At 55.7% G+C, this 22348-nt stretch overlaps 2 protein-coding genes across 7 annotated transcripts in view; one reads left to right on the top strand and one right to left on the bottom strand.

The window, feature by feature from the left end:
- Nucleotides 1–7345, top strand: part of FANCA (FA complementation group A) — a 78858-nt gene extending 71513 nt beyond the window's left edge. Inside the window, exons 36-43 of one of the 5 annotated variants that reach the window (XM_010378383.2) lie at nucleotides 858–970; nucleotides 1530–1668; nucleotides 3748–3810; nucleotides 4805–4910; nucleotides 5335–5410; nucleotides 5629–5785; nucleotides 5942–6034; nucleotides 6208–7345. In XM_010378383.2, the coding sequence (XP_010376685.1) occupies nucleotides 858–970; nucleotides 1530–1668; nucleotides 3748–3810; nucleotides 4805–4910; nucleotides 5335–5410; nucleotides 5629–5785; nucleotides 5942–6034; nucleotides 6208–6315 (855 nt within the window). In that variant the 3' untranslated portion in view covers nucleotides 6316–7345. The other 4 variants (XM_010378401.2, XM_030924417.1, XR_004055341.1 and 1 more) reach the window with 4 other exon arrangements.
- Nucleotides 6350–22341, bottom strand: ZNF276 (zinc finger protein 276). 2 transcript variants are annotated; one of them, XM_030924426.1, is made up of 11 exons: nucleotides 22056–22341; nucleotides 20496–20799; nucleotides 20146–20192; nucleotides 19620–20069; nucleotides 16531–16609; nucleotides 14943–15026; nucleotides 11356–11466; nucleotides 11212–11287; nucleotides 10772–10889; nucleotides 6996–7095; nucleotides 6350–6923 (listed from the first exon to the last, which is right to left on the bottom strand). In XM_030924426.1, the coding sequence occupies exons 2-11, from the start codon at nucleotides 20777–20779 to the stop codon at nucleotides 6653–6655; spliced, it is 1620 nt and encodes a 539-aa protein (XP_030780286.1). In that variant the 5' UTR covers nucleotides 20780–20799; nucleotides 22056–22341; the 3' UTR covers nucleotides 6350–6652. The 2 variants fall into 2 exon arrangements, with proteins under 2 accessions (XP_030780286.1, XP_030780285.1); XM_030924425.1 differs by lacking the exon at nucleotides 22056–22341 and adding an exon at nucleotides 21488–22016.
- Between the last annotated feature and the right edge of the window lie 7 nt (nucleotides 22342–22348).

The following is a 22348-nucleotide window of genomic DNA, read 5'->3' as shown; positions in this document are numbered from 1 at the left end:
TCTCAGCAGATGAGGGCCTCATGTCCTGAGTTCCTAGAACTGTCTCCGCCCCCACCGCCGCTGCCGTGGGCACCCTCAGGACTTTTCCCCTGTGGACCCTGCTCAGACCCTACGGGCACCTTCGTGTCCACAGGGGTGCAGGGCTTGTTTGTTCACTGTCTGGGGTTACGAATTGGCTGGAGGCTGTACGGTGGCTGCCTGTGCCCCCTAACGAGAGCACAGCCGTGGCCACTGGCGCCCAACTACGCTTTCTTGGGACTTCGGAGCAGAGACTTCACCTCAGCTCCCGCCAGAGCTCAGCAGGCTCCCCTAACAGCCCAGGGTCCCGGGAGTGGGAGGGGGCAGCATTTCCCTCACTTCTGTGACTGCTCACTTAGTCCTGAAGACCACAGCTGTCGCCCTCCCTTCTCAGTTATCAGGGACACGAGGGCCTTTTTCTCCCGCAGCACAGCATGTTCCCCAAGGAGCTCCCCAAGCTGCATTTGCACCGAGTTGTAGCTCAGTTAGCGGAATTCACGATAAATGAATTCTTCCGTGTTTAGAACACCAGCTCTCAGCTGAGGACATCGAAGGACCAGGCATTCCCAGCTCAGGGGCAGTGTGGTCCTTTCACCGTTTCGTTAGGCCAGGCTCTTCCTTCTCCACATTCCACGTCTTCCATGAGTGTGGGTAATAATGCCTCATGGAACTGCTTTGAGCCTTAACTGAGGTAAAAAGATACTGGCTTTGGAGTTCCAGAGCGGAGGGTGAGTGTGGGCCCGTGGTGGCCTGTAGGAGCGCTGTGGGCTTGTCATAGCTGTGGCAGCGGAGGTGTGTCCACCCCAGTCCCCCTCATCTGTGTCCTGCTCTCTCTCTAGTTGTGGTGGCCGAGCCTGGAGCCTGTGCTGCTCTGCCAGTGGAGGAGACACTGCCAGAGCCCACTGCCCCGGGAACTGCAGAAGCTGCAAGAAGGCCGGCAGTTTGCCAGCGAGTACGTGTGGGTGGTGAGGACGGGGTGTGCCTGCCCAGATGCACTTTGGGACCTGCTCGAGGTCATCTCCTAAACACCCTGGCTTGCTTGAGAAAAGCAGTGTGGGCAGCGTCTTGTGTGAGCAGGGAGAAAAGAACTGAGTTCTTGTGGTGGTGGGCGCCTGTAATCCCAGCTACCCAGGTAGTCCTTTGTTCTCTGTTCTAGGAGGGAATTGCCTGATCCAGTCACAGGGCCAGGCAGGGAGAACTGAGGGAAATAAGGCCTCTTCTTCCAAAACTTACACAGCTGGGGCCCAAGAGCACAGGGCAAGGTGGACAGGACCAGGCCGGCCGCCTCCTGTCAGCAGGAGCTCTCAGAACGCCAGGATGCGCTAGGGGCAGTACCAGCACCTGCCCAGACTCTCACGTGGACCTGGGGGTGCTGGGGGATGCAGACCTAGTTTCTGATGGTCCTGAAGCCCTTCTGTGTCCTCTGATGGAAAGGCAAGCCCCAAAGGCGACAGGTGGGAATAAGGACTTGGCTGTAAGGCCCTGCACTAACCCCGTTTTCTCTGTCCCAGTTTCCTCTCCCCTGATGCTGCCTCCCCGGCACCTAACCCGACCTGGCTCTCAGCTGCTGCACTGCACTTTGCGATTCAACAAGTCAGGGAAGAAAACGTCAGGAAGCAGCTAACGAAGCTGGACTGCGAGAGAGAGGAGGCAAGACAGGAAATTCTTTTACTGATTCTTTTCTCGCAAGCTTGGTTTCAATCCGTGCAGTTTCTCTGGGCCTGCCTGATGAGCTGCGTTTTCTAAAGACAAACATGAGGCTTGGAGTAAGATTTTGACTCTCAAGTTTACTAGTAATAATAATTCCACTTTTTAAAATGGTTGTATGTATTTGAGACAGGGTCTCACTCTATCGCCCAGGCTGGAGTGCAGTGGTGTAATCACAGCTCGCTGCAGCCTCGCTCTCCTGGGCTCAGGCCATCCTCCTACCTCAGCCTCTGGAGTAGCTGGGACTACAGCTGTGTGCCACCATGCCCGGCTAATTTTGTAATTTTTTCTAAGAGATGGGGATCTCTAGTCTGGGCACGGTGGCTCATGCCTCTAATTCCAACACTTTGGGAGGCTGAGGCAGGTAGATCACTTGACGTCATGAGTTTGAGACCAGCTTGGGCAACATGGTAAAACCCCGTCTCTACAAAATATACAAAAATTAGCCTGGTGTGGTGGTGCATGCTTGTAATCCATAGCCTGTAAAGCTACTCAGGAGACTGAGGCAGGAGAATCACTTGAACCCGGTAGGCAGAGGCTGCAGTGAGCCGAGATCATGCCACTGCCCTGCAGTCTGGGTGACAGAGCGAGACTCTTGTCTCAAAAAAAATAATTTTAAAAAGTAGGCCAGGTGCGGTGGCTCACGCCTGTAATCCCCACACTGTGGGAGGCTGAGGCGGGCGGATCACGAGGTCAGGAGATCAAGACCATGCTGGTTAATGTGGTGAAACCCCGTCTCTACTAAAAATACAAAAAAAAATTAGCCAGATGTGGTGGTGGCGCCTGTGGTCCCTGCTACTCGGGAGGCTGAGGCAGGAGAGTGGCGTGAACCTGGGAGGCAGAGCTTGCAGTGAGCTGAGATCGCGCCACTGCACTCCAGCCTGGGCAACAGAGTGAGACTCTGTCTCAAAAAATAATAAATAAATAAATAAATAAAAAGTAAAACAGAGATGGGGGTCTGACTGTGTTGCCCAGGCTTGAAGTGCTTTTCTTCAGCTTATTTTTATCCTCATCATAGCCCAGTGTAAAAACTGTCAGCTTCAAGTGGTGCCTTCTGTGTTCATGCTGCAGTAGCTTCAATTCACTTGCCGAGGGACAGCCCCAGATAAGCTTGCAGTGAGACAGCTCAGAGCTGGGGTGCTGGGGACAAGAGGCAGCAAGGACGCGACTGTCTGCAGCCACAGGCATGGGGAAAGGAGGGGGAGAGGAGGCTGCTCTGAGTTCCCGGCCAGGGACCACGCTGGGCTAAGACCCACCTGGTTGCTGCGCCCTGGGAAGCCTGACAGCCCCCACAAGACCAGTGACACTCACAGCCCTCTGTGCAGGGAGCCCAGGGCGGTGTGTGTAGAACAGGGACGGAAACAAGCATCTCACAGGAGAGCTGGAGTGAGCACCCCTGTACCCAGCCCGAGATCCTCAACACATAGGTGCCGTGTCAGCACATGACTTACACCAGCTGAAAGCTGTACCAACAGCAGTGCCCAGGGTTTTGGTGATTATAACAACCCTATAGGGATTCTTCTGGGTGCGTCTTCAGGTTTCTTGTGTAGTTTTGTTAGAAGGGATTTTAGTGGCTCCAAGGCCTTAAGGCCCTAGTGTGTGGAGAGGACAGTGTCCACAGAGACCCTGCCCAGTCAGGCCCTGGGTTAGGATGGAGCCTGTGGGTTTATCTTCAAGGATTTTACAAACACTTCTGACAGGAGGCCTTGCAGGGAGATGATGGTGAGTTGGGACTGCGCACAGCCAAGGAGACTGCAGCAGTCTTTTTTCTGGCTCTTGTCACTTTTTCAAACTGTTTCTAGCTTTGTTTAAAGGCAAGTATGAAATGACCCAGCCAGTAGTAATTAATTCTCAATTAAACGGTCTCTCTAAAAGTGATTGGAAAGTTTTCTAAGATCCACTTAAAGGATTTATGGCCTAGATGTAAAAAATTTCAATTAAAGAGGAACATGTTGGCCTTATTTAGAATGACAGAGCACAGGTAATTTTAATGTAGTAAGAAGTGCACGTTTTTATTTGCAGCTCTTGGTTTTCCTTTTCTTCTTCTCCTTGATGGGCCTGCTCTCGTCACATCTGACCTCAAATGTAAGTCAGACCTTACCGGCCAAGGTGTCCTCTCCAACTGTGGGCCAGGCAGGGGCACCAGGCAGCCAGTTTCCAAGTCAGGGTTTCCAGAGTGGCTCAGGAGCTCCTTGTGTTTGCAGAAGTGTGAGAACTCCCACGCCGTGAGCATTTTTTTTTTTTTGAGATGGAGTCTCGCTCTGTTGTACAGGCTGGAGTGCAGTGGTGTGATCTCGGCTCACTGCAACCTCTGCCTCCTGGGTTCAAGCGATTCTCCTGCACCAGCCTCCTGAGTAGCTGGGATTATAGGCGTGCGCCACCATGCCCGGCTAATTTTTGTGTTTTTAGTAGAGATGGGGTTTCACCATATTGCCAGGCTGGTCTTGAACTGGCCTCAGTGATCCACCCACCTCGGCCTCGCAAAGGGTTGGGATTACAGGCGTGCGCCACCGCATCCAGCCTGTGGGCCTTTTATTTTATTTTTTTTTGAGACGGAGTCTTGCTCAGTCGCCCAGGCTGGAGTGCAGTGGTGCGATCTCGGCTCACTGCAAGCTCCGCCTCCCGGGTTCACGCCATTCTCCTGCCTCAGCCTCCCGAGTAGCTGGGACTACAGGCGCCGCCACCTCGCCTGGCTAGTTTTTTGTATTTTTTAGTAGAGACGGGGTTTCACCGTGTTCGCCAGGATGGTCTCGATCTCCTGACCTCGTGATCCGCCCGTCTCGGCCTCCCAGAGTGCTGGGATTACAGGCGTGAGCCAACGTGCCTGGCAAGGCCTTTTTTTTAATGCCTTATTTCAGGACATGGTGCAGCAGCCTTGGTGTGGGTGCTTGAAGTCCCTGGCCTCCTACCTGAGCCTCTTCTGTCCAGAGGCCCAGTGTTACCTTCCATAGGTTGTCACCAGTTTTAAGACTTTCAATAAGCAAAGAAGAAATGCCTTCTGTGCTGAGGGCTGTGCCCTCCTACCCACGGAAGCACAGCAGGTTGGCCATTCTCAGGGTTGCTCTCCTGCGGTTTACAGAGTGCCACGGACCCATCGAAGGCTTTAGATGTTTGTGCTGCAGTCCTCGAGTGTTTAGAGAAGAGGAAGATATCCTGGCTGGCACTCTTTCAGTTGACAGAGAGTGGTGAGAAACACTGCTGAGGCGCGGATGCGGAGGGCTGCTCTTTTCAGAGGCAACTTTCAAATGGTTAAGAACGAGCCCTCCTTGAGGTTCACTCATTCATTTTTATGACTTTATCTTTTTGCTAAGTTATAGCTCCATTTCAGTTGGGACAGATTAAGTACAAACGTGTAAGATAATTTACTGGCTCACTGGTCAACCCCAGGACCAATGGCCTATCGTGGGGACTGCCTCTCTCTGCCCCACACCCCCATCTTCTCCCAGCTGCTGACGGGTGCCCGGGTATCCTTAGCTCAGGCTGCTCGCCCCGCACCACCCCCACAGCCAGGCCTCCCAGGGTACACGTCCCAACCTCCAGAGGTGTCCCCCAGCACTGGTAACAGGCAGAGACGTCCAGAGTTGCCTGAGCCACCTCTTGGTGTTGCAGACCTCAGGCTGGGGCGACTCCTCCTCCGCATGGCCCCGGATCAGCATACCAGGCTGCTGCCCTTCACATTCTACAGGTATCTTCACCTACAGGCTGCTCAGGGAGCAGGGCACAGCCGTGCATGGTCAGGGCAGGGGCAGTGTTTCCCAGACCCCCATCTTAGCAGCTCTTGCTCTCCCACCAGATGAGAAGGGTTGCCTGTGCCTCTGCTGCACAGATGAGCAGTATCCCTTGGCCTCACCCGCTACCTTTCCAGCAGTCTGCAGCCACTTGTCACCATGTCTTTACTTCTAGTCTTCTCTCCTACTTCCACGAAGACGCGGCCATCAGGGAAGAGGCCTTCTTGCACGTTGCTGTTGACATGTACCTGAAGCTGGTCCAGCTCTTCGTGGCTGGGGACACAAGCACAGTTTCACCTCCAGCCGGCAGGAGCCTGGAGCTCCAGGGTCAGGCAGGTGCAAGGGCCAGTCCCATCTCCAGGGGAGCTTCCCGTAGCCTCAGGCTCCTTCTGCCAAAGAATGTTCCAACACAGAATGCAGATTATGGGAGACACACCAACCCTGTTTCAGTGTCTTCTAACCTGTGACTTTGCCTGTTTTCTCTCTAGCGCAACCCTGTGGAATTGATAACAAAAGCTCGTCTTTTCCTGCTGCAGTTAATACCTCGGTGCCCGAAAAAGAGCTTCTCACGCATGGCAGAGGTAACGTCAAGATACCCACCTTGGGCCACGCGGGGGACATGAAAAATCACAGCTGCCCGGGCCATGTGTCCGCCCGGCTGGCAATGCGACTCCACTCTTTCTGCCAGAGCCCCTTCCCTGTGGTCTGAGGCCCACTGGACGGCATGGGCTGAGGACCTGCTCCTCTCTCACAGCTGCTGGCTGATCGTGGGGACTGCGACCCAGAGGTGAGCACTGCCCTCCGGAGCAGGCAGCAGGCTGCTCCTGATGCTGACCTGCACCAGGAGCCTCATCTCTTCTGAGAGGACCTGCCACTGCACACCAGCCCAGCTCCTTTGTAAATAATTTATTACAAGCATAACACGGAGCTCTTGTTGCACTAAAAAGTGGATTACAAATCTCCTCGATTGCTTTAGTGGGGAAAAGGAATCAATTGTTTATAAACTGTCTGGCCCCAAGTCACTCGGTATTTGTAGGAAAATAAATCACTGGTCCCAGAGCAGAGGAAGGCTACTTGAGCTGTACACCAAGGGCGGGCAGCACCCTCCGACCCTCCCATGCAGGTGCGCACGAAGGGTGAGGCTGACACGGCCATTGCAGAGTCCAGGCTGCTAGAGGTGCTCATCCCCACTGCTGTCCTCAGGTGGGTTCTGGCTTCACCGCTTGGTCCTCTGTGGTCACAGAGGGGCTCGGTGGCCCGGGTGGTGGCTCCGCCTCCAGGGGCAGGGCCTTGTCCTGGGTCTGTGTCAACGGGTGCACCATGGACATGTGTACGTTGAGGTTGTGGGCCTTCTCGAACCGCCGGCCACACTGGTCACAGGCAAAGTCCAGCTCAGTCTCAGCCTTGTGTTTGGTCATGTGGTACTTGAGGGACGCCCGCTGCCTGCACTGGAACCCACAGACCTCACACCTGGGGGACAGAGGCAGGTAAGAAGGTGCATGGGCCAGCCACAGCCCTGGGGAGGCCCTGGCTCACACTTACTGCAAAGGCTTGGCTCCTGAATGTCGCATTTGGTGGACGAGAAGGTGCTTCCGCTGCTTGAAGGTTTGTCCACACTCGTCACAGATGTAGTTCCGCACCTCTGAGAGAGGAGAGTCCAGTGAGTCCAGGCCCCTGATGCTCCAACCTCCCGGGGGGACGCCGACGACAACGTAAAACATCACAGCCCGGAAGAAGGTTCCACACACCATACAGTGGGCCCAAGCAAGGGGCCTCTGAGGGCCGCATTTATTAAGATCTTTAAACCGCTTGATATACACTGTCATGGCTTCATCAGCCGTGTGCATGTGAGGATGATTTTTAAAGAAACTTCAGAAATCTGTTTCTTTAAACAGATTTTTTTTTTTGAGATGAAGTCTCGCTCTGTTACCCAGGCTGCAGTGCAGTGGCACAGTCTCGACTCACTGCAACCTCCGCCTCCCGAGTAGCTGGGACTACAGGCGCCCGCCACAATGCCCAGCTGATTTTTGTATTTTTAGTAGAGATGGGGTTTCATCATATTGGCCAGGCTGGTCTTGAACTCCTGACCTCGTGATCCGCCCGCCTCAGCCTCCCAAAGTGCTGGGATTACAGGCATGAGCCACTGTGCCTGGCATACAAATTCTTAAAGGACACCATATCACTAAGGCTGTATAGATCACTGACTGTCACAGCTATAGCTGTTCTCTAGAATTCATCTCCATGAGAGGGGTCCACACCCAAGGGCGGGGGTTATGCAAGGCTGTACGCTCTGGAAACCTTTCTCACACCCTCAAACAAAGAGATACCACTTTCTAGTCAGACCCATTTACCCTGTGCTGCCTCCACAGCTGTCAAGCCCCAAAACACTTCACAAGACAGACTTTTCCCTGCAGAGGGAAACTCTACCTTGACATTTTACTCGACCCTGTTTTTTTTTTTTTTTTTTGAGACTTGAGTCTCGGTCTGTTGCCCAGGCTGGACTGCAATAGCCCAATCTCAGCTCACTGGAACCTCCACCTCCCAGGTTCAAGCGTTTTTTTTTTTTTTTTTTTGAGATGGTCTTGTTCTGTTGCCCAGGTTGGAGAGCAATGGTACAATCAGGGCTCACTATAGCCTGGAACTCCCAGGCTTAAGTGATCCTCCTGCCTGAACCGCTCAAGCAGCTGGGGCCACAGATGTGCACCACCATGGGGGGCTGGTGCAGTGGCTCACAGCTCAATCCCAGCACTTTGGGAGGCCAAGGCAGGCGGATCATGACGTCAGTTCAAGACCAGCCTGGCCGACATAGTAAAACCCCGTCTATACTAAAAATACAAAAATTAGTTGGGCGTGGTGGTGGGTGCCTGTAGTTCAAGCTACTCGGTAGCCAGAGGCAGGAGACTTGCATGAACCCAGGAGGCAGAGGTTGCAGTGAGCCGAGATTGTACCACTGCACTCCAGCCTGGGCAACACACTGTCCCGGGGAAAAAAAAAAAAATGGGGCTGGGAATGGTGGCTCATGCCTGTAATCCCAGCACTTTGGGAGGCTGAGGCCGGCAAATCACCTGAGGTCAGGAACTTGAGACCGGCCTGGCCAACACAGAAAACCCGCCTCTACTAAAAATATAAAAATTATCTGGGCGTCACGGTGGCTCACGCCTGTAATCCCAACACTTTGGGAGGCCGAGGCAGGTGGATCACGAGGTCAGATCAAGACCATCCTGACTAACACGGTGAAACCCCATCTCTAGTGAAAATATGAAAGACTAGCCGGGCGAGGTGGCAGGTGCGTGCAGTCCCAGCTACTCAGGAGGCTGAGGCAAGAGAATGACTTTAACTCGGGAAGTGGAGCTTGCAGTGACCTGAGATTGTGCCGCTGCACTCCAACCTGGGCGACAGAGCGAGACTCCACTTAAAAAAAAAAAAAAAAAACCAGCGTGGCAGCGGATGCCTGTAATCGCAGCTACTCAGGAGGCTGAGGCAGGAGAATCACTTGAACCAGGGAGGCGGAGGTTACAGTGAGCCAAGTTCGCGCCACTGCACTCCAGCCTGGGCAATAAGAGTGAGACTCTGTCTCAATCACTAAATTAAAAAAAAAATCTTTGGTAGAGACAGTCTTACTATGTTGCCCAGGCTGGTCTCAAACTCCTGGCCTCAAGCAATCCTCCTGCCTCAGCCTCCAAAGTGCTGGGATTACAGGCGTGAGCCACTGCGCCTGGCCTGATTTCAGGTTTTTAAGGAACTGCTGGTTGTGACCATCAGTGAGTGGACAGATGCAGAGTCTGAAGAACCAAACACAAGGAACTGCTGCCATCAGGAGAGAAGTGGGAGAACCCAAAAAAATAACAAAATAACCCGCATGTCAGGAGATGATCCAGCAGTAAAAATCAATCTTAATGAAAAAAGACTTTCTGTAGTAAATTCAAATAAGAATAAATAATTCTTATTAATTCTGTAATAAGTTCAAAACCAAGGAAAACTATTTAAGCAACATACAGTTGTCTTCAGCTGGTTCCCCCTGGCACCCCAACCCTTACCAAAATCTGCTCATACTCAGGCCCCAAAGTTAGCCCTGCAGAGACCCTACAGAACCTGCACTTATGAAAAGGCAGCCCTCTGAATACCAGGGATTCGAGTCCCTGACCACGTATACGTGGGTCCACGCAGTTCAAACAAGTTTGTTTTTTTTTTTTTAAGACAGTGTCTCACTGTTGCCCAGGCTGGAGTGCAGTGGTGTTATCTCAGCTCATTGCAACCTCCACCTCCTGGGTTCAAGCAATTCTCCCACCTCAGCTTCCCAAGTAGCTGTGCCTACAGGCGTGCGCCACCACGCCCAGCTAATTTTTGCATTTTTAGTAAAGATGGCGTTTTACCATGTTGGCCAGGCTGGTCTCGAACTGCTGACCTCAGGTGATCCACCCACCTTGGCCTCCCAAAGTGCTGGGATTACAGTGTGAGCCACCGTGCCCAGCCAAGTTTGTCATTTTGAAAACATATCCTTGTTGGATTATAAAAGTAACTTGTACATTATAGAAATTGTGAAAAATAAGACGGGCACAGAGACAGCACCCTCAGTCACAATTCCCCCATCCACCTCCGGTCTTAATGAGATGAGCTACACACACATGAAGCAGCAGAACCACACGTGCCTCCCGCCTGTCCACACGGGCAGCTCCTCAGAGTTGGCATGCCTTCTACCTCCCGCCTTCCCTTTTAAGAGACACTTGTTTGGGCCAGGTGTGGTACTCACACCTGTAATCTCTGTACTTTGGGAGGCCGAGGTGGGTGGATCACTTGAGGTCAGGAGTTAAAGAGATTGGCCTGGCCAACATGGTGAAACCCTGTCTCTGCCAAAAATTACAAAAATTAGCAGGCGTGGTTGCAGGTGCCTATAATCCCAGCTACTCGGGAGGCTGAGGCAGAAGAGTCACTTGAACCCTGGAGGCGGAGGTTGTGGTGAGCCAAGATGGCGCCACTGTGCTCCAGCCTGGGCAACAGAGCAAGACTTCGTCTCAAAAAAAATGAAAAACTAAAGTGACCAGTTTGCAAAGGGACACCAAGATTGCTTGGCTATCGGTTTTGACAAACTGCCTAGATCCTGGGGAAGTCAGGAATTCCTCCCATCACAGGAAAGGGCAGATTGACACTGATGCCCTACTCTAGCCTTCATCCACCTGCGTGACTGAGTACCCGAGGCCCCATCAGCCACCTGCACACGATCCCCAACTCTTGGGGCGGGGATGGGTATCAGGAAGACAGGAAAGCAGGTCACGTGCCCCTAGCTGTCACCGCGCGGGTGACGCTGACGACAGCAGTACCTGTGTGGATGAGCTTCACGTGCCGCTGCAGGTAGCGGTCAATCATGAAAACCTTGTTGCAGCCAGGGTGGGGGCAGGGCCGCTCCCGGACCTCCTCGTGGTGCTCCTTGATGTGCTTCTGCAGGAGAGACTCAGTGAGAGACCCGCACAGCCTCACCCGGGCCAAGCGGCACGGGCCCTCAGCGGGTGGCAGCTGACGCCCCTGGAAGGAAGGCAGATCCAGCTCCTCCAGCTCCACCACTGGTTCCTCCACAGCTTCACTCCAAGACACTTCTAGACCCCCAGGGAGTGTCTCAAGTGAAACTCTGGCCCCACATCTACCCCAGGTCTCCAGTCACCTTGGGCACAAGTCTAAGTCAGGCTCTGCAGAAACACCCGGTGCCTCCCCCAGGCTCACACTGACAGCTGCGGGGCCTGGGTCAGGCACAGCCCGTGCTCACCTTCATGCCGTCCGCGCCTCGGTACACAGCTGTGCAGCCCTGGTAAGGACACTTGTAGATGGTGGGAAGCTCCTCCCTGCAACGAAGAGCAGGCATGGAGCCCGGCCCCGACAGGCAGGGCGCGCCTCGGGCTCCAGGCCTCACCTCTCACAACGAAGCTGCTTCTTCCATCCGGGCTTGGGTCCCGGCTTCTTCCGAATTCTGGGTTCTTCAGACTTCTTGGCTTCTTTGCTTTCACTCTTCTTACCAGAGACCCTGAAAAAAAGAAGTTCCCAGATTCAGTGGTTTCTGATCTCCATTTGAAAAAGGTTTCTTGTCTCTCCAACATGAGAGATGGTTTTTTTGAAGCTTCCCTGAGTTGCTTCTGTGCTGACTGACCCTCAAAATCTACCTGAAGCCACCAAAGCCAGAGCAACTCTGGACAGGAGGCCTCAGAGGCGAGCACAGCAGAGGGCGAGGCGAGGGCACAGTTCTGAGAACTGAAGCTTCATCCTGTGCTAGTGCTACTCATACAACCCGACACTGGAGATACCAGGAAAGATGGCAGAACAGACAAAGGGGCCACCCCTTTATCAAAACGACCTTACATGCTAGGAAGCAGCTCAGAATGCACTCTCTGAAAACAGGACAGCTTGATTCCAAGCTCAAGCCACCAGCCAGGGCTTTGGAGGAACAGGTGCTGTTCCCCCGGAAGCACAAGGTGAGCAGCTGCCACCCCCGCATTCCTCAGCCCCTGCCCCCGCTGCGGGGAGCCCAGCCTGTGTTCCTGGAGCTGCTGGCTGGGACCATGGTGGGCAGGAGACCTTGTCCTCCAAAACTTTGGGGTCGCGCATTTTAGTTGGTCTGGCAAGTCCCTGAGGGACCAGCAAATACAGCAGCATCCAGTGTACGTCTATTGGAGACTTAGAGGAGAGATACACTTGTGGTTCCTTTTTGGATCCAGATAAGGATAGGGAAGGAAATCCCTCAGGAAAAGAAGGGAACTTCACCATGATAAAGCCTGGACGTGAAGCCCACAGCAGACACCACACTCAAATCGTGAAAAACTGAAAGCTCTTCCTCCAGGATGAGGAAAAGACACCGGTTCTCTCACCTCTGTTCTCAGCACAGCACTGGAGGCCCTGGCCAGAGTAACTGGGCAAGGAAAACAGAAAAATTCTCCCTATTCACATGACCTTGTATGTAGAAAACCCTAAAGATCCACATACAGAAAAACCCTAATAAATGATTTCAGCAAAGCTGCAGAGTATAAAATCCAGACACAAAACCCAATTATGTTTCTATGTATTATCAACGAACAATCTAAAAAGGAAATTAAGAGAACAATCCATATGCAAAAGCATGAAAAAAGTAATTTACACTGCCGAGTCCAGTGGCTCACACTGGCAATCCCAGCACTCTGGGAGGCTGAGGTGAGAGGCTCGGTTAGAGCGCACAAGGCTGCCATCAGCCATGATCGTACCAATGCACCCCAGCCTGGGCAAGAGCATGAGACCCTGTCGCTAACTGCCCTTCTCTTTAAAGAGTGCACTGAGGCTGGGCGTGGGGGCTCACGTCTGTAATCCCAGCACTTTGGGAGGCTGAGGTGGGTGGATCACCTGAGGTCAGGAGCTTGAGACCAGCCTGGCCAACATGGGGAAACCCCATCTCTATTAAAAATACAAAACTTAGCTGGGTGTGGTGATGCACGCCTGTAATCCCAGCTACTCAGGAGGCTGAGGCAGAAGAATCACTTGAACCCGGGAGGTGGAGCTTGCAGTGAGCTGAGATCGCACCACTGCACTCCAGCCTGGGTGACAGAGCGAGATGCTGTCTCAAAAAAAAAAAAAAAAAAATCATTGAAAAGAACTGTGTTGACTTTGCACAGGCTGTGCCTTCTCTCCCTGTCCCTGATAACTGGTTTTCATGATCTGGCCACATGTCCCTCACCTGCCCTGCCTGCCTGGATTGGGTGGCCCCTTGTTTGTTGAGTGGCTGGCCATATGGTTCCCACACTGACTGCTCTCCTCCTCAGCACAGGAGGCTTCGGAGCACCCGCAGTCTCTGTGCCCTTGTGTCTGGGACGGGGATCCTCGCAGACGGGGTGGGCTGGAACCCCGTCACCTCTGGCTGGAACCACTGACCCCTCATTAACACATCATTGCCCCAGCTGAGGGTGCAGGCGAGCTTGCCTGCTAGAACGCGAAGGTCAGAGTCGAGAAGACTGCGAGGCAGCACATGGGCTGGGGCTGTGCAGAGGCCCTTCTGGGTTCCCAGGGGGGTCTCACTGTAGCAGCTGAGGAACCAAGTGCCCCTGGCACTCGCCACGGTCAGGAAGCCATGCTGGCTACCACCCAGTCCTGCCTCCTACGCAGCGGTTCCCACTAAAGTCACCCCTTTAACTAGAGGTCTCTGAAAACATGTCTCCTGTGTCTCTGTCCCAAAGCACGTCTTTGTCTGCACTCCTGGGGTCCAGAGGAACTAAAGACACAGTCTGAGTGTGCTGTCCCTGTCACAGCAGCAGGAGCTCAGCAGAGAGGACCCTCCCCTCCTGAATCTGCCCCTCTGGAAAAGGCTCACCTGGCCCCTCCCATCCCAGCTCCCAGCCCTCCTCTCACCAGCATCCCCAGACCCTCTGGGCAGCAAGCCACAGAAACATTCTCAGGTGTCCTGGGATTTGAATTCAACCTGGGGGGGTCACAGGGAGTGGGGGCTTCTAATCAGCAGCCCCAGGCAGGCACCCCAGCCATGATTCCTGGGAACAAACCTGAGGGTTGGGACCCCCGGGCACCTTTTCTGGGCCTGACCAGTTTTCTGTTCATGCTGAGGCCCCTGCAGCCCCTCTGGCTCAGTCTTGCCCTCTGCTTCTGACCTCTCTCCGGCCGCCTCCTCTGCTCCTGTTTCTCTTTTCAGAACTTAACAGCATCAGAACTTCAATGAAAACGGCAGTTGACCTCTCAGTCCGCACTGCAGGGTTCCAGCGGCAGACTGTGGTACTCAGAGCCGCCTGCCCTCTGGACCTTTGTTCTGCACTGAAATGCTCAAGGACAGGGACCGGGTCAGTCGCCAACTACCTGGGAGTGTTCTGGGTACTCCTGGGTACAGGGTTGCAAAGAAAACAGCACAAGTGAAAACCAGCCCTCACTACCAAGGCCTGTGTTCTAACCAAAGAGAGAAAACATAAATCCCTAAAAACAAAGTCAAAACAAGGTCACAGAAGTGACTCAACAAGGAAGTGGACCGTGGCTGCCTGGCCATGGACGTCAGTGATGGAGTCATAACTGTGAGGATGACAGAGCTGGGTCCTTGGGCCTGAGGATGCACACAAAGCAGAAGCGATGGGTTGGGGAATTCCAGGGGGGACACTGGGGTGTGAACCCAGAGCAGGACTGGCAGAAGGGACCTAAGAGCCTCGCTCTCAAACGAGGCTGGGTTTTGTCAACAGAGACACCTGCCGTCCACTGCTGGGACTCTGAGGCAGCCCTAACCCGGCCTGCTGGTCACTTCACAGCGCTGAGACCAGGTCCCAGCTGCAAACCACCAGGAGGACCCACCTTTTCACCTGCCCACCTGCCCCGCCCCCTGCCTCCCAGCTCACTGAAGGAAGCCACATTTCACTGGGCTTGGGAGATCCGGACACAAAGAGAGTGAACTGAGGGTATGCACAGCGGGGAGTGAGAGCCCCTGGGGCACAGGCGGGTGTCTAGGTCACCCAACGGATGCCTCCAGCAGATCCCGGGCTGCCCACTTACTTCCTTTCTGGGTAAGGCTCAAAGGACTCATCCGAAGACTGGGTGTTTTGCTTCTTGTCATTTTCGTCTTCACTCAAGACGTCTCTAGGAATGAAGAGAGAATCTTCAGCAAAGCCCTGGGCCTGGGCAGTAACGGTTCCAACAACACCCCCTGCCTGAAGATTACCACATGGACCCCCATGTCCACGTTTGAGTTCTTCTGAAAATGTCTTAAATCTAAAATCCCCAAATTTCCAATCTCATTTCCGAACGCAAAGGACCGACCAGGCTCACAAGCCAGCAACCCCCACAAGCCACACGCTCCGGGCACCAGAACACTAGACTTGGAAAGAGCACTTTCCACAGTAGCCCAGAAGGGGTAGAGGCTCTCCAAGGTGGCTTCCTGCTAAGCAGATTTTGAAAAATCAACCACCTCACCCCGTAACTGCGAACCCCTATGCAGCTGATGGGTTTGCCATGAGCCACTTCTAAGCTGATGAAAGTGGCTGGGTGTGGTGGTCCACGCCTGTAATCCCAGCACTTTGGGAAGCTGAGGCAGGTGGATCGCCTGAGGTCAGGAGTTCAAGACCAGCCTGGCCAATACCGGGAAACCCTGTCTCTACTAAAAATACAAAAATTAGCTGGGCGTGGTGGCAGGCACCTGAAATCCCACCTACTGGGGAGGCTGAGGCGGGAGAATCGCTTGAACGCAGCAGGTGCAGGTCACAGTGAGCTGAGACGGCGCCACTGCACTCCAGCCGGGGCAACAGAGTGAGGCTCAGTCTAAAAAAAAAGTTCACCAAAGGGAAAAAAAAAAAAAAAAAGACTTGTGGCCTTTATGCTAAAACCTGAGTTGTGGTTTCGTCTCCTGGTGGTCTTGAGGACAGCCTTAGCCAGCCCAGGTGCCTCCTGGCACCTGCCCGATTTCATCACTGGACACCCTACTGGGATTGCCCCCCAAACTGGGCAGTCCTCATTTGGATGAGGTGCGTCTCTGTTGCAGCCAAGGTTGACGGGAGAGGGTGGAAATGGTGCAAACCCCAGCCTGGCACAACTGCCCTGAGTGGCACTTGGCTGAGAGGCAGAGGTGGCCCAGGGAGTTTGCAGACACTGATGGGGTCCCTTCTGAGGCCTGTCCTCCTCCAACACCTCCTCACGGAGCCTCTGCTTCAAGTCACAACAGTGTCATAGTCAAGGGCTAAAGTCAGGCTTCCTCTACTCCAGAAACAGCTGGAGCGAACACAAAACCATAGCCCTAAAAGAGAAAACAGCAGCAGAAACAAAGGACCCAGCCACAGAGTGGTTTCAACAAATTCACTTCTAGGCTGCTCCAGGTCAGAAACCCTATCAAGCTCCCTCTGGAGCTGCCTCAGGTCTGGGGGTGCCCTCTGGCACCCAGGAAACCACCAATCAGAGATAAGCAGCCTCGGAAGCTCCCCAGCCCCTCCTCTCCTCCCACCTCGAGATGAGGCGCGTCCCAACCAGGGAACAGACAGCCGGCCCCTATGATGGCTTAGTTTGGTACCAGGGCATGGGCAGCTGGCCCTATGATGGCTGTTTGGTTTTTGAAGGAGAAACGTTAAGCTATTCAAACCCACTCTTCTCTCACCCCTCAGAAAGGTCACTGAACTCGTCTTTTACCCGATCATCCGAGGTTGAAGATGGGACCTGCTTCTCACCCAACTGCCCTGAGAAACAAAGAACAAGGTCCTGTCACCAATATGGAACACAGAAAGGTCTCACCTGCCAGGGGGTACAACTCCACTACTGATGACCAGAAGGGAGCCTGGGGTCCCTGACCCGCAAGTTTCCCCCACCTTGGCCCCATCCCTGCCAAGAGTGCTACGCGGCCTCTGATCCTGTCCTGCCAGCCCAACGTCCAGAAACACCCAGGCAGCAACAAGCATCAGAACCCTCAGGAACAGCAGAACCAGAAAGCCCAGTCCTTCCACAGACTCCGATCCAGTCATTCTAGGACAGCCTGGACTTGGTGGATGTTCTGAGACATTTAAAAAATTACTGGGCCAGGTACGGTGGCTCATGCCTGTAGTAATCCCAGCACTTTGGGAGGCCGATGTGGGCGGATCACAAGGTCAGGAAAATCGAGACCAACCAGGCTAACACGGTGAAACCCTGTCTCTACTACAAATACAAAAAATTGGGCCGGGCATGGTAACTCATGCCTGTAATTCCAGCACTTTGGGAGGCTGAGGCAGGCAGATCACCTGAAGTCGAGAGTTCAAGACCAGCCTGACCACCATGGAGAAACCCCATCTCTTCTAAAACATACAAAATTAGCCAGGCGTAGTGGGTGCCTGTAATCCCAGCTACTCAGGAGGCTGAGGCAGGAGAACTGCTTGACCCTGGGAGGCAGAGGTTGCAGCTCACCGATATCACACCACTGCACTTCAGCCTGGGCAACAGAGTTAAACTTCGTCTCAAAAAAAAAAACTAAAATAAAAATGCAAAATACAAAAATAAAATAAAAATACAAAAAATTAACCGGGTGTGGTGGCACGAACCTGTAGTCTCAGCTACTCGGGAGGCTGAGGCAGGAAAATCACTTGAACCCAGGAGGCGGAGGTTACAGTGAGCTGAGATCGTGTCACTGCACTCTAGTCTGGGCAACACAGCAAGACTCCATAAATAAATAATATTACTGTTCTCTTGGCCAGGCCTGGTGGTTTATCCCTATAATCCCAGGCTTTTGGGAGGCCAAGACAGGAGAATCACTTGAAGCCAGAAATTCAAGACCAGCCTGGACAAAACAGTGAGACTCCATCTCTACTTAAAGTAAGTTTCCTTTTTTTTTTTTTTTTTTTTTTGAGATGGAGTCTTGCTCTGTCGCCCAGGCTAGAGCGCAGTGGCAGGATCTCAGCTCACTGTAATCTCCACCACCCAGGGTCAAGTGATTCTCCTGCCTCAGCCTCCCGAGTAGCTGGGACTACAGGCGCCCACCACCACGCCCAGCTAGTTTTTTTTTTTTTCTTTTGAGACGGAATCTCGCTCTATCGCCCAGGCTGGAGTGCAGTGGTGTGATCTTGGCTCACTGCAAGCTCCGCCTCCAGGGTTCATGCCATTCTCCTGCCTCAGCCTCCAGAGTAGCTGGGACTACAGGTGCCCGCCACCACACCCGGCTAGTTTTGTATTTTTAGTAGAGACAGGGTTTCACCACATTAGCCAGGCTGGTCTCAATCTCCTGACCTCATGATCTGCCCACCTCAGCCTCCCAGAGTGCTAGAATTACAGGCATGAGCCATTGCACCTGGCCTAAAATAAGCTTTAAACAGTATTGTTCTTGGCCGGGCGCGGTGACTCACACCTGTAATCCCAGCACTCTGGGAGGCCAAGGTGGGTGGATCACAAGGTCAGGAGTTCGAGACCAGCCTGGGCAACATGGTGAAACCCCGTCTCTATTAAAAATACAAAAATTAGCTGGGCGTGGTGACACGTGCCTGTAATCCCAGATACTCGGGAGGCTGAGGCAGGAGAATTGCTTGAACCAGGACCCGGGAGGCAGAGGTACCAGTGAACCAAGATCGCGCCACTGCACTCCAACCTCGGCTACAGAACGAGACTCTGTCACAAAAATAGATACACAGATAGAGAGGTTGTATTGTTGTCAACATACTGCATACAAGTTTAAAAGCCAAGCATCTCTAAGACATGACACTCACAATCCCGTTCCTACCCAAGGACCCCAAGCCACACTTTCTAATCTGTGCACCCGTATCTTTCTGAACTATCTGGGTAGCTGAGTTTTTGTTTGAGATGGAACCTTGCTCTGTCGCCCAGGCTGGAGTACAGCGGTGCGATGTCGGCTCACTGCAACCTCTGCCTCCCAGGCTCAAGTGATTCTCATGCCTCAGCCTCCAGAGTACCTGGGATTACAGGTGCCCACCACCATGCCTAGGTAGTTTTTGTATTTTCATTAGTGATGGGGTTTTGCCACGTTGGCCAGGCTAGTCTTGATCTCCGGACCTCAAGTGAGCCGCCCACCTCAGCCTCCCAAAGTCTAGGATAACAGATAGCTACGTTTTTTGGAAGCTCCCCTGAGGACTCAAGGTGGGAGCTGAGTGCCCAGGTGGGGACAGGTACGCAGAGCACACACACGACAAGAGGCCGGAGGGAAACTGGCCCCGGCCCTCCTAACATAACATCCAGGAGCAGCTGCACCAGCCCACAGTGCTAAGGGTTCTGGGGCCCAAACAAGGGCCTTGTGTTCCCCTCAGCCTGTCAGCAGAGAAAGCTGCGCCACACTGGCCCACACCAGGGTGTCACCAGGCAGCTGGCTAAGCGCCAGGAAATGACCTGCAGCTGGCCCAGGACAGCAGCCACAGAGGCAATGGCCATTCTCTTCTCCCACGTCCACAGACAAGGCCCCATTCTTTTCGTCCTCAGTCCCCGCAGCCCCAAGCACAAGCTTAGAGGAAGACTAGATGGCTGATGAGCATGTCTCCACAGAAACTACTGGAACAAAGCCCTGCTCACAGAGCAAGAGGCCGAGACAGGCTGGCCGCCCCTCCCTGCTCTCTGGATGTGGTGAGCAGCCGCAGGCAGAAGCCCCAAGCTCTGTTCCTTCTCACACCACACTCCAGCCACCACCTAGAGCAGTGGAGACATTCACTTTCTGCCAAAAACCCTGCCCGGCTGAGAAGCACAGATTCTGGTCTAGCACCAGCAAGAGGTGCCTCCTACCTGGGGCCCCGCAGAGGGGCAGGCTTGGCTGAGGTGGGAAGCCCGACCTGGGCCCCACCGCCTCGCTGTCTGAAGGAGGCCGGGCCTCATCTGTGCTGGGCAGAATCTTGGTCTCAGCCCCAACTGGGGTCCCTGTCCCTTTACCCTGGGAGGTCTGAGGGGCATCCCCAGGGTTCCACCCTCGGTGCTGGGGCAGCCGTGGCGCCGTCTCCTTGTCCCATGGCCACTTGACCGCCAGCGCACTGTCCAGCAAGAAGGCTTTGCAGCTGGAGCTGGTGTCCATGGTGTAGTCGTGGCCCTGGTCGCAGCCCCACACGGCCTGGATGACGCCGCAGTACTCAGAGGACAGTGTCCTCTGAAGGTGGGGCAGGGCCCTGCAGCTGGCCGCATGTCCGTGCACCCATCCCACCAAGCCGTGCAGGCACTGGGGGCTTGATGTGATCAGATCCACTGCAGAGAGTCAACAGAGATGTCAGCTCCACGGCTGGTCGGCACCCAGCCCACCCTCCACCGGGGGAGGACTCACCCAGACACGTTCCCTCCTCTGCCCCTGTTGGGGGCTGGGCACCGACCCTGCAAAGGATCAGTGTGGCCATGAGCAGGACAAGCAGGCGCAGGTTCACAGCACGTGCGGTACAGGACCCTCTCAAGGTCTCAAACCTCAGCGGTCCCCATAGGTAACCTTCTTCTCTTCCCTCACCCCATCTCCTCCCAGTTCGTCTCTCCACACCAATCCCAGGGCTATTCACACTGAGCCTGGGCATGGCCCATTCCCCCCACCCAGAGGCTACCGCCGAGGCATGCCCTGTCCCTCTCAGCACCCGTCACACTGCAGTGCTGACAGCCTGAACGTGCCCTGAACAGACTAGGGCGTACTTTGCACAAGGCTTCCGGCGACCCGTCGGGGAGACGTTGACCCTCTGCAGGAAGGACCTGAGGAGGCTGTGGCACTGGTAGAACTGGGCGTGGCAGCTCTTGCAGACAAACTGAGATAAGGTGGGGTCCTGGCGGACAGCCACCCCCAGCAGGCGCTGGAAGTCCCTGACGAGCACGCGCTCCTCTGCGGACGGCCTCTCCATGCTCGCTCCAGGCGCCCTCTCAGAGATGCTGCGCAGGCTTCTCGAGGAAAACTTCCCGTGGCAGAGGCGACAGTGACCCATGGCGAGAGCCCGGCCTGCTCCTGCACAGAGCGGCGGAAAGTGTTAGCAGCCGGCAAAGGAGGAGGCTCCTCAGCACGGGGCGTCCCGGACTCCAGGTTCGAGGGCAGCGCCTGCACCGCCCTCCGCGCGGCCCTCGGACACAGCAAGCGGCTCGGGCGCGCGGCTCTAGGCGGGACAAGCCGCCCTGTGGGGGATGCGGCCGCTGGTCCAAGAAATCTTTCAAATTTCAAAGGCCTCTGAAAGCCTCCCAGCGAAACAACTTCACGAGTGAAACCTGGAACTGCACCCTCCTCCCAGCGACCGCGAGACCCGGGGAAGGCGCTGCGCCCTCCAGGAAACGCCGCGGTTTCCTGTCTGCCAAGTGCAGGTGCCGCCTCCTTTCCTGCTCCCGGGGAACACGAAGCCGGAGAGAGCGATTCCCACGCGCGGGCGCGCAAGGGCCACCTGCCCGCGGTGACAGCGCTCCTCACGCCGGGTCCCTTCTGACCGAGCCCGCGGCCGGGGAGGCCGGGCCGGCGACGCCAGCGTCACGGAGCGCGGGGAAAACCGAGCCGGTCGCCCAGCGCCTATCCAGACGCAGCCCCGAGCCCGCTACGCGCTCGGCCGGGCGGAGGGGAGGCCGCGCCGGCTTCCGGGCGTCAGTGCAGCTCCGCCCACGCGCAGCCCCCGCCGCGACCCCCGCCCGCCACGCGCGGGCCGTGGACCCACCTGCCTCGTCCACGCCGTCCTCGCTCGCGTCCCCGCAGTGCCCAACCGGGCCCCAGGCGCGCCGCGCCGTCGCCCCGTCCACCCTCGACCCGCCGCTGAGGGAAGGGCGGCCCCGAGCACGGCCGCCGCCGCCGCCCGAGGCCCCGCGCTGCCGGGCCGCCCCAGGGGACAGGAAGCGGCCCAGCCGGTCCCGCTTCATGGCAGCGGAGGACGCCAGTAGAACCCCGCGGGTGCTGCCCGGCCCCGCTCGAGGTTCCCGGAGGACCCGGCGTTCGGCTCCGCTCGGCGCGCGGGAAGCGAGGCGGGGCGGGCGAGGGGCGGAGCGAAAAGCAAAGCGAGGCGGGCGGGGCGGGCCAGGGGCCAGGGGCGGGACCCCGCGGCCGAGGTTCCACGCGCGGTGCCGGCGCCCCCGCTAGTACCCGCTCCCCTCTCCGGCCCGAGGGCGGCCGTGCCCGCCGCCGCCGCCAATGGAGCGCTGGCCTGGGGCGGGGCGCTGGGCGGAGGGGCTCGCCGAGACCTCACGACCAGCCCTCCAGGGAGAGGCGTCGCGGCCCTCCCCGCCTCTTACCGTGAGAGACGGAGGCGCGGGGCGGGCAGGCGCCAGCAGCGGCCACGCGGCGCGCAGGTGGCGGGCGGGCTGCAGAGGGGACGGGGGCCGGGGTCTCACGTAGACAGGGGCCTGGCTGCCGCGGTTAGACGCCCATGGCAACTCCGTGAGGGGCCCTTCTCGCCAGCCCCATCTCGAGACGGCGAAGGGGCCCGGCCCCGTCGCGACAACCCGCCCTAGCTTTGCCACCCCCACCACTAAACACCCGTGGGGGCCGAAGTACGCGCGGAGGGGGCCCGTCGCCGGAAGTGCGG

The sequence above is a fragment of the Rhinopithecus roxellana genome, chromosome 20 (assembly GCF_007565055.1).
Source record: "Rhinopithecus roxellana isolate Shanxi Qingling chromosome 20, ASM756505v1, whole genome shotgun sequence".
In the NCBI taxonomy this organism is placed as follows: domain Eukaryota; kingdom Metazoa; phylum Chordata; class Mammalia; order Primates; family Cercopithecidae; genus Rhinopithecus; species Rhinopithecus roxellana.
This window is presented reverse-complemented; position numbering and strand designations above follow the sequence as displayed.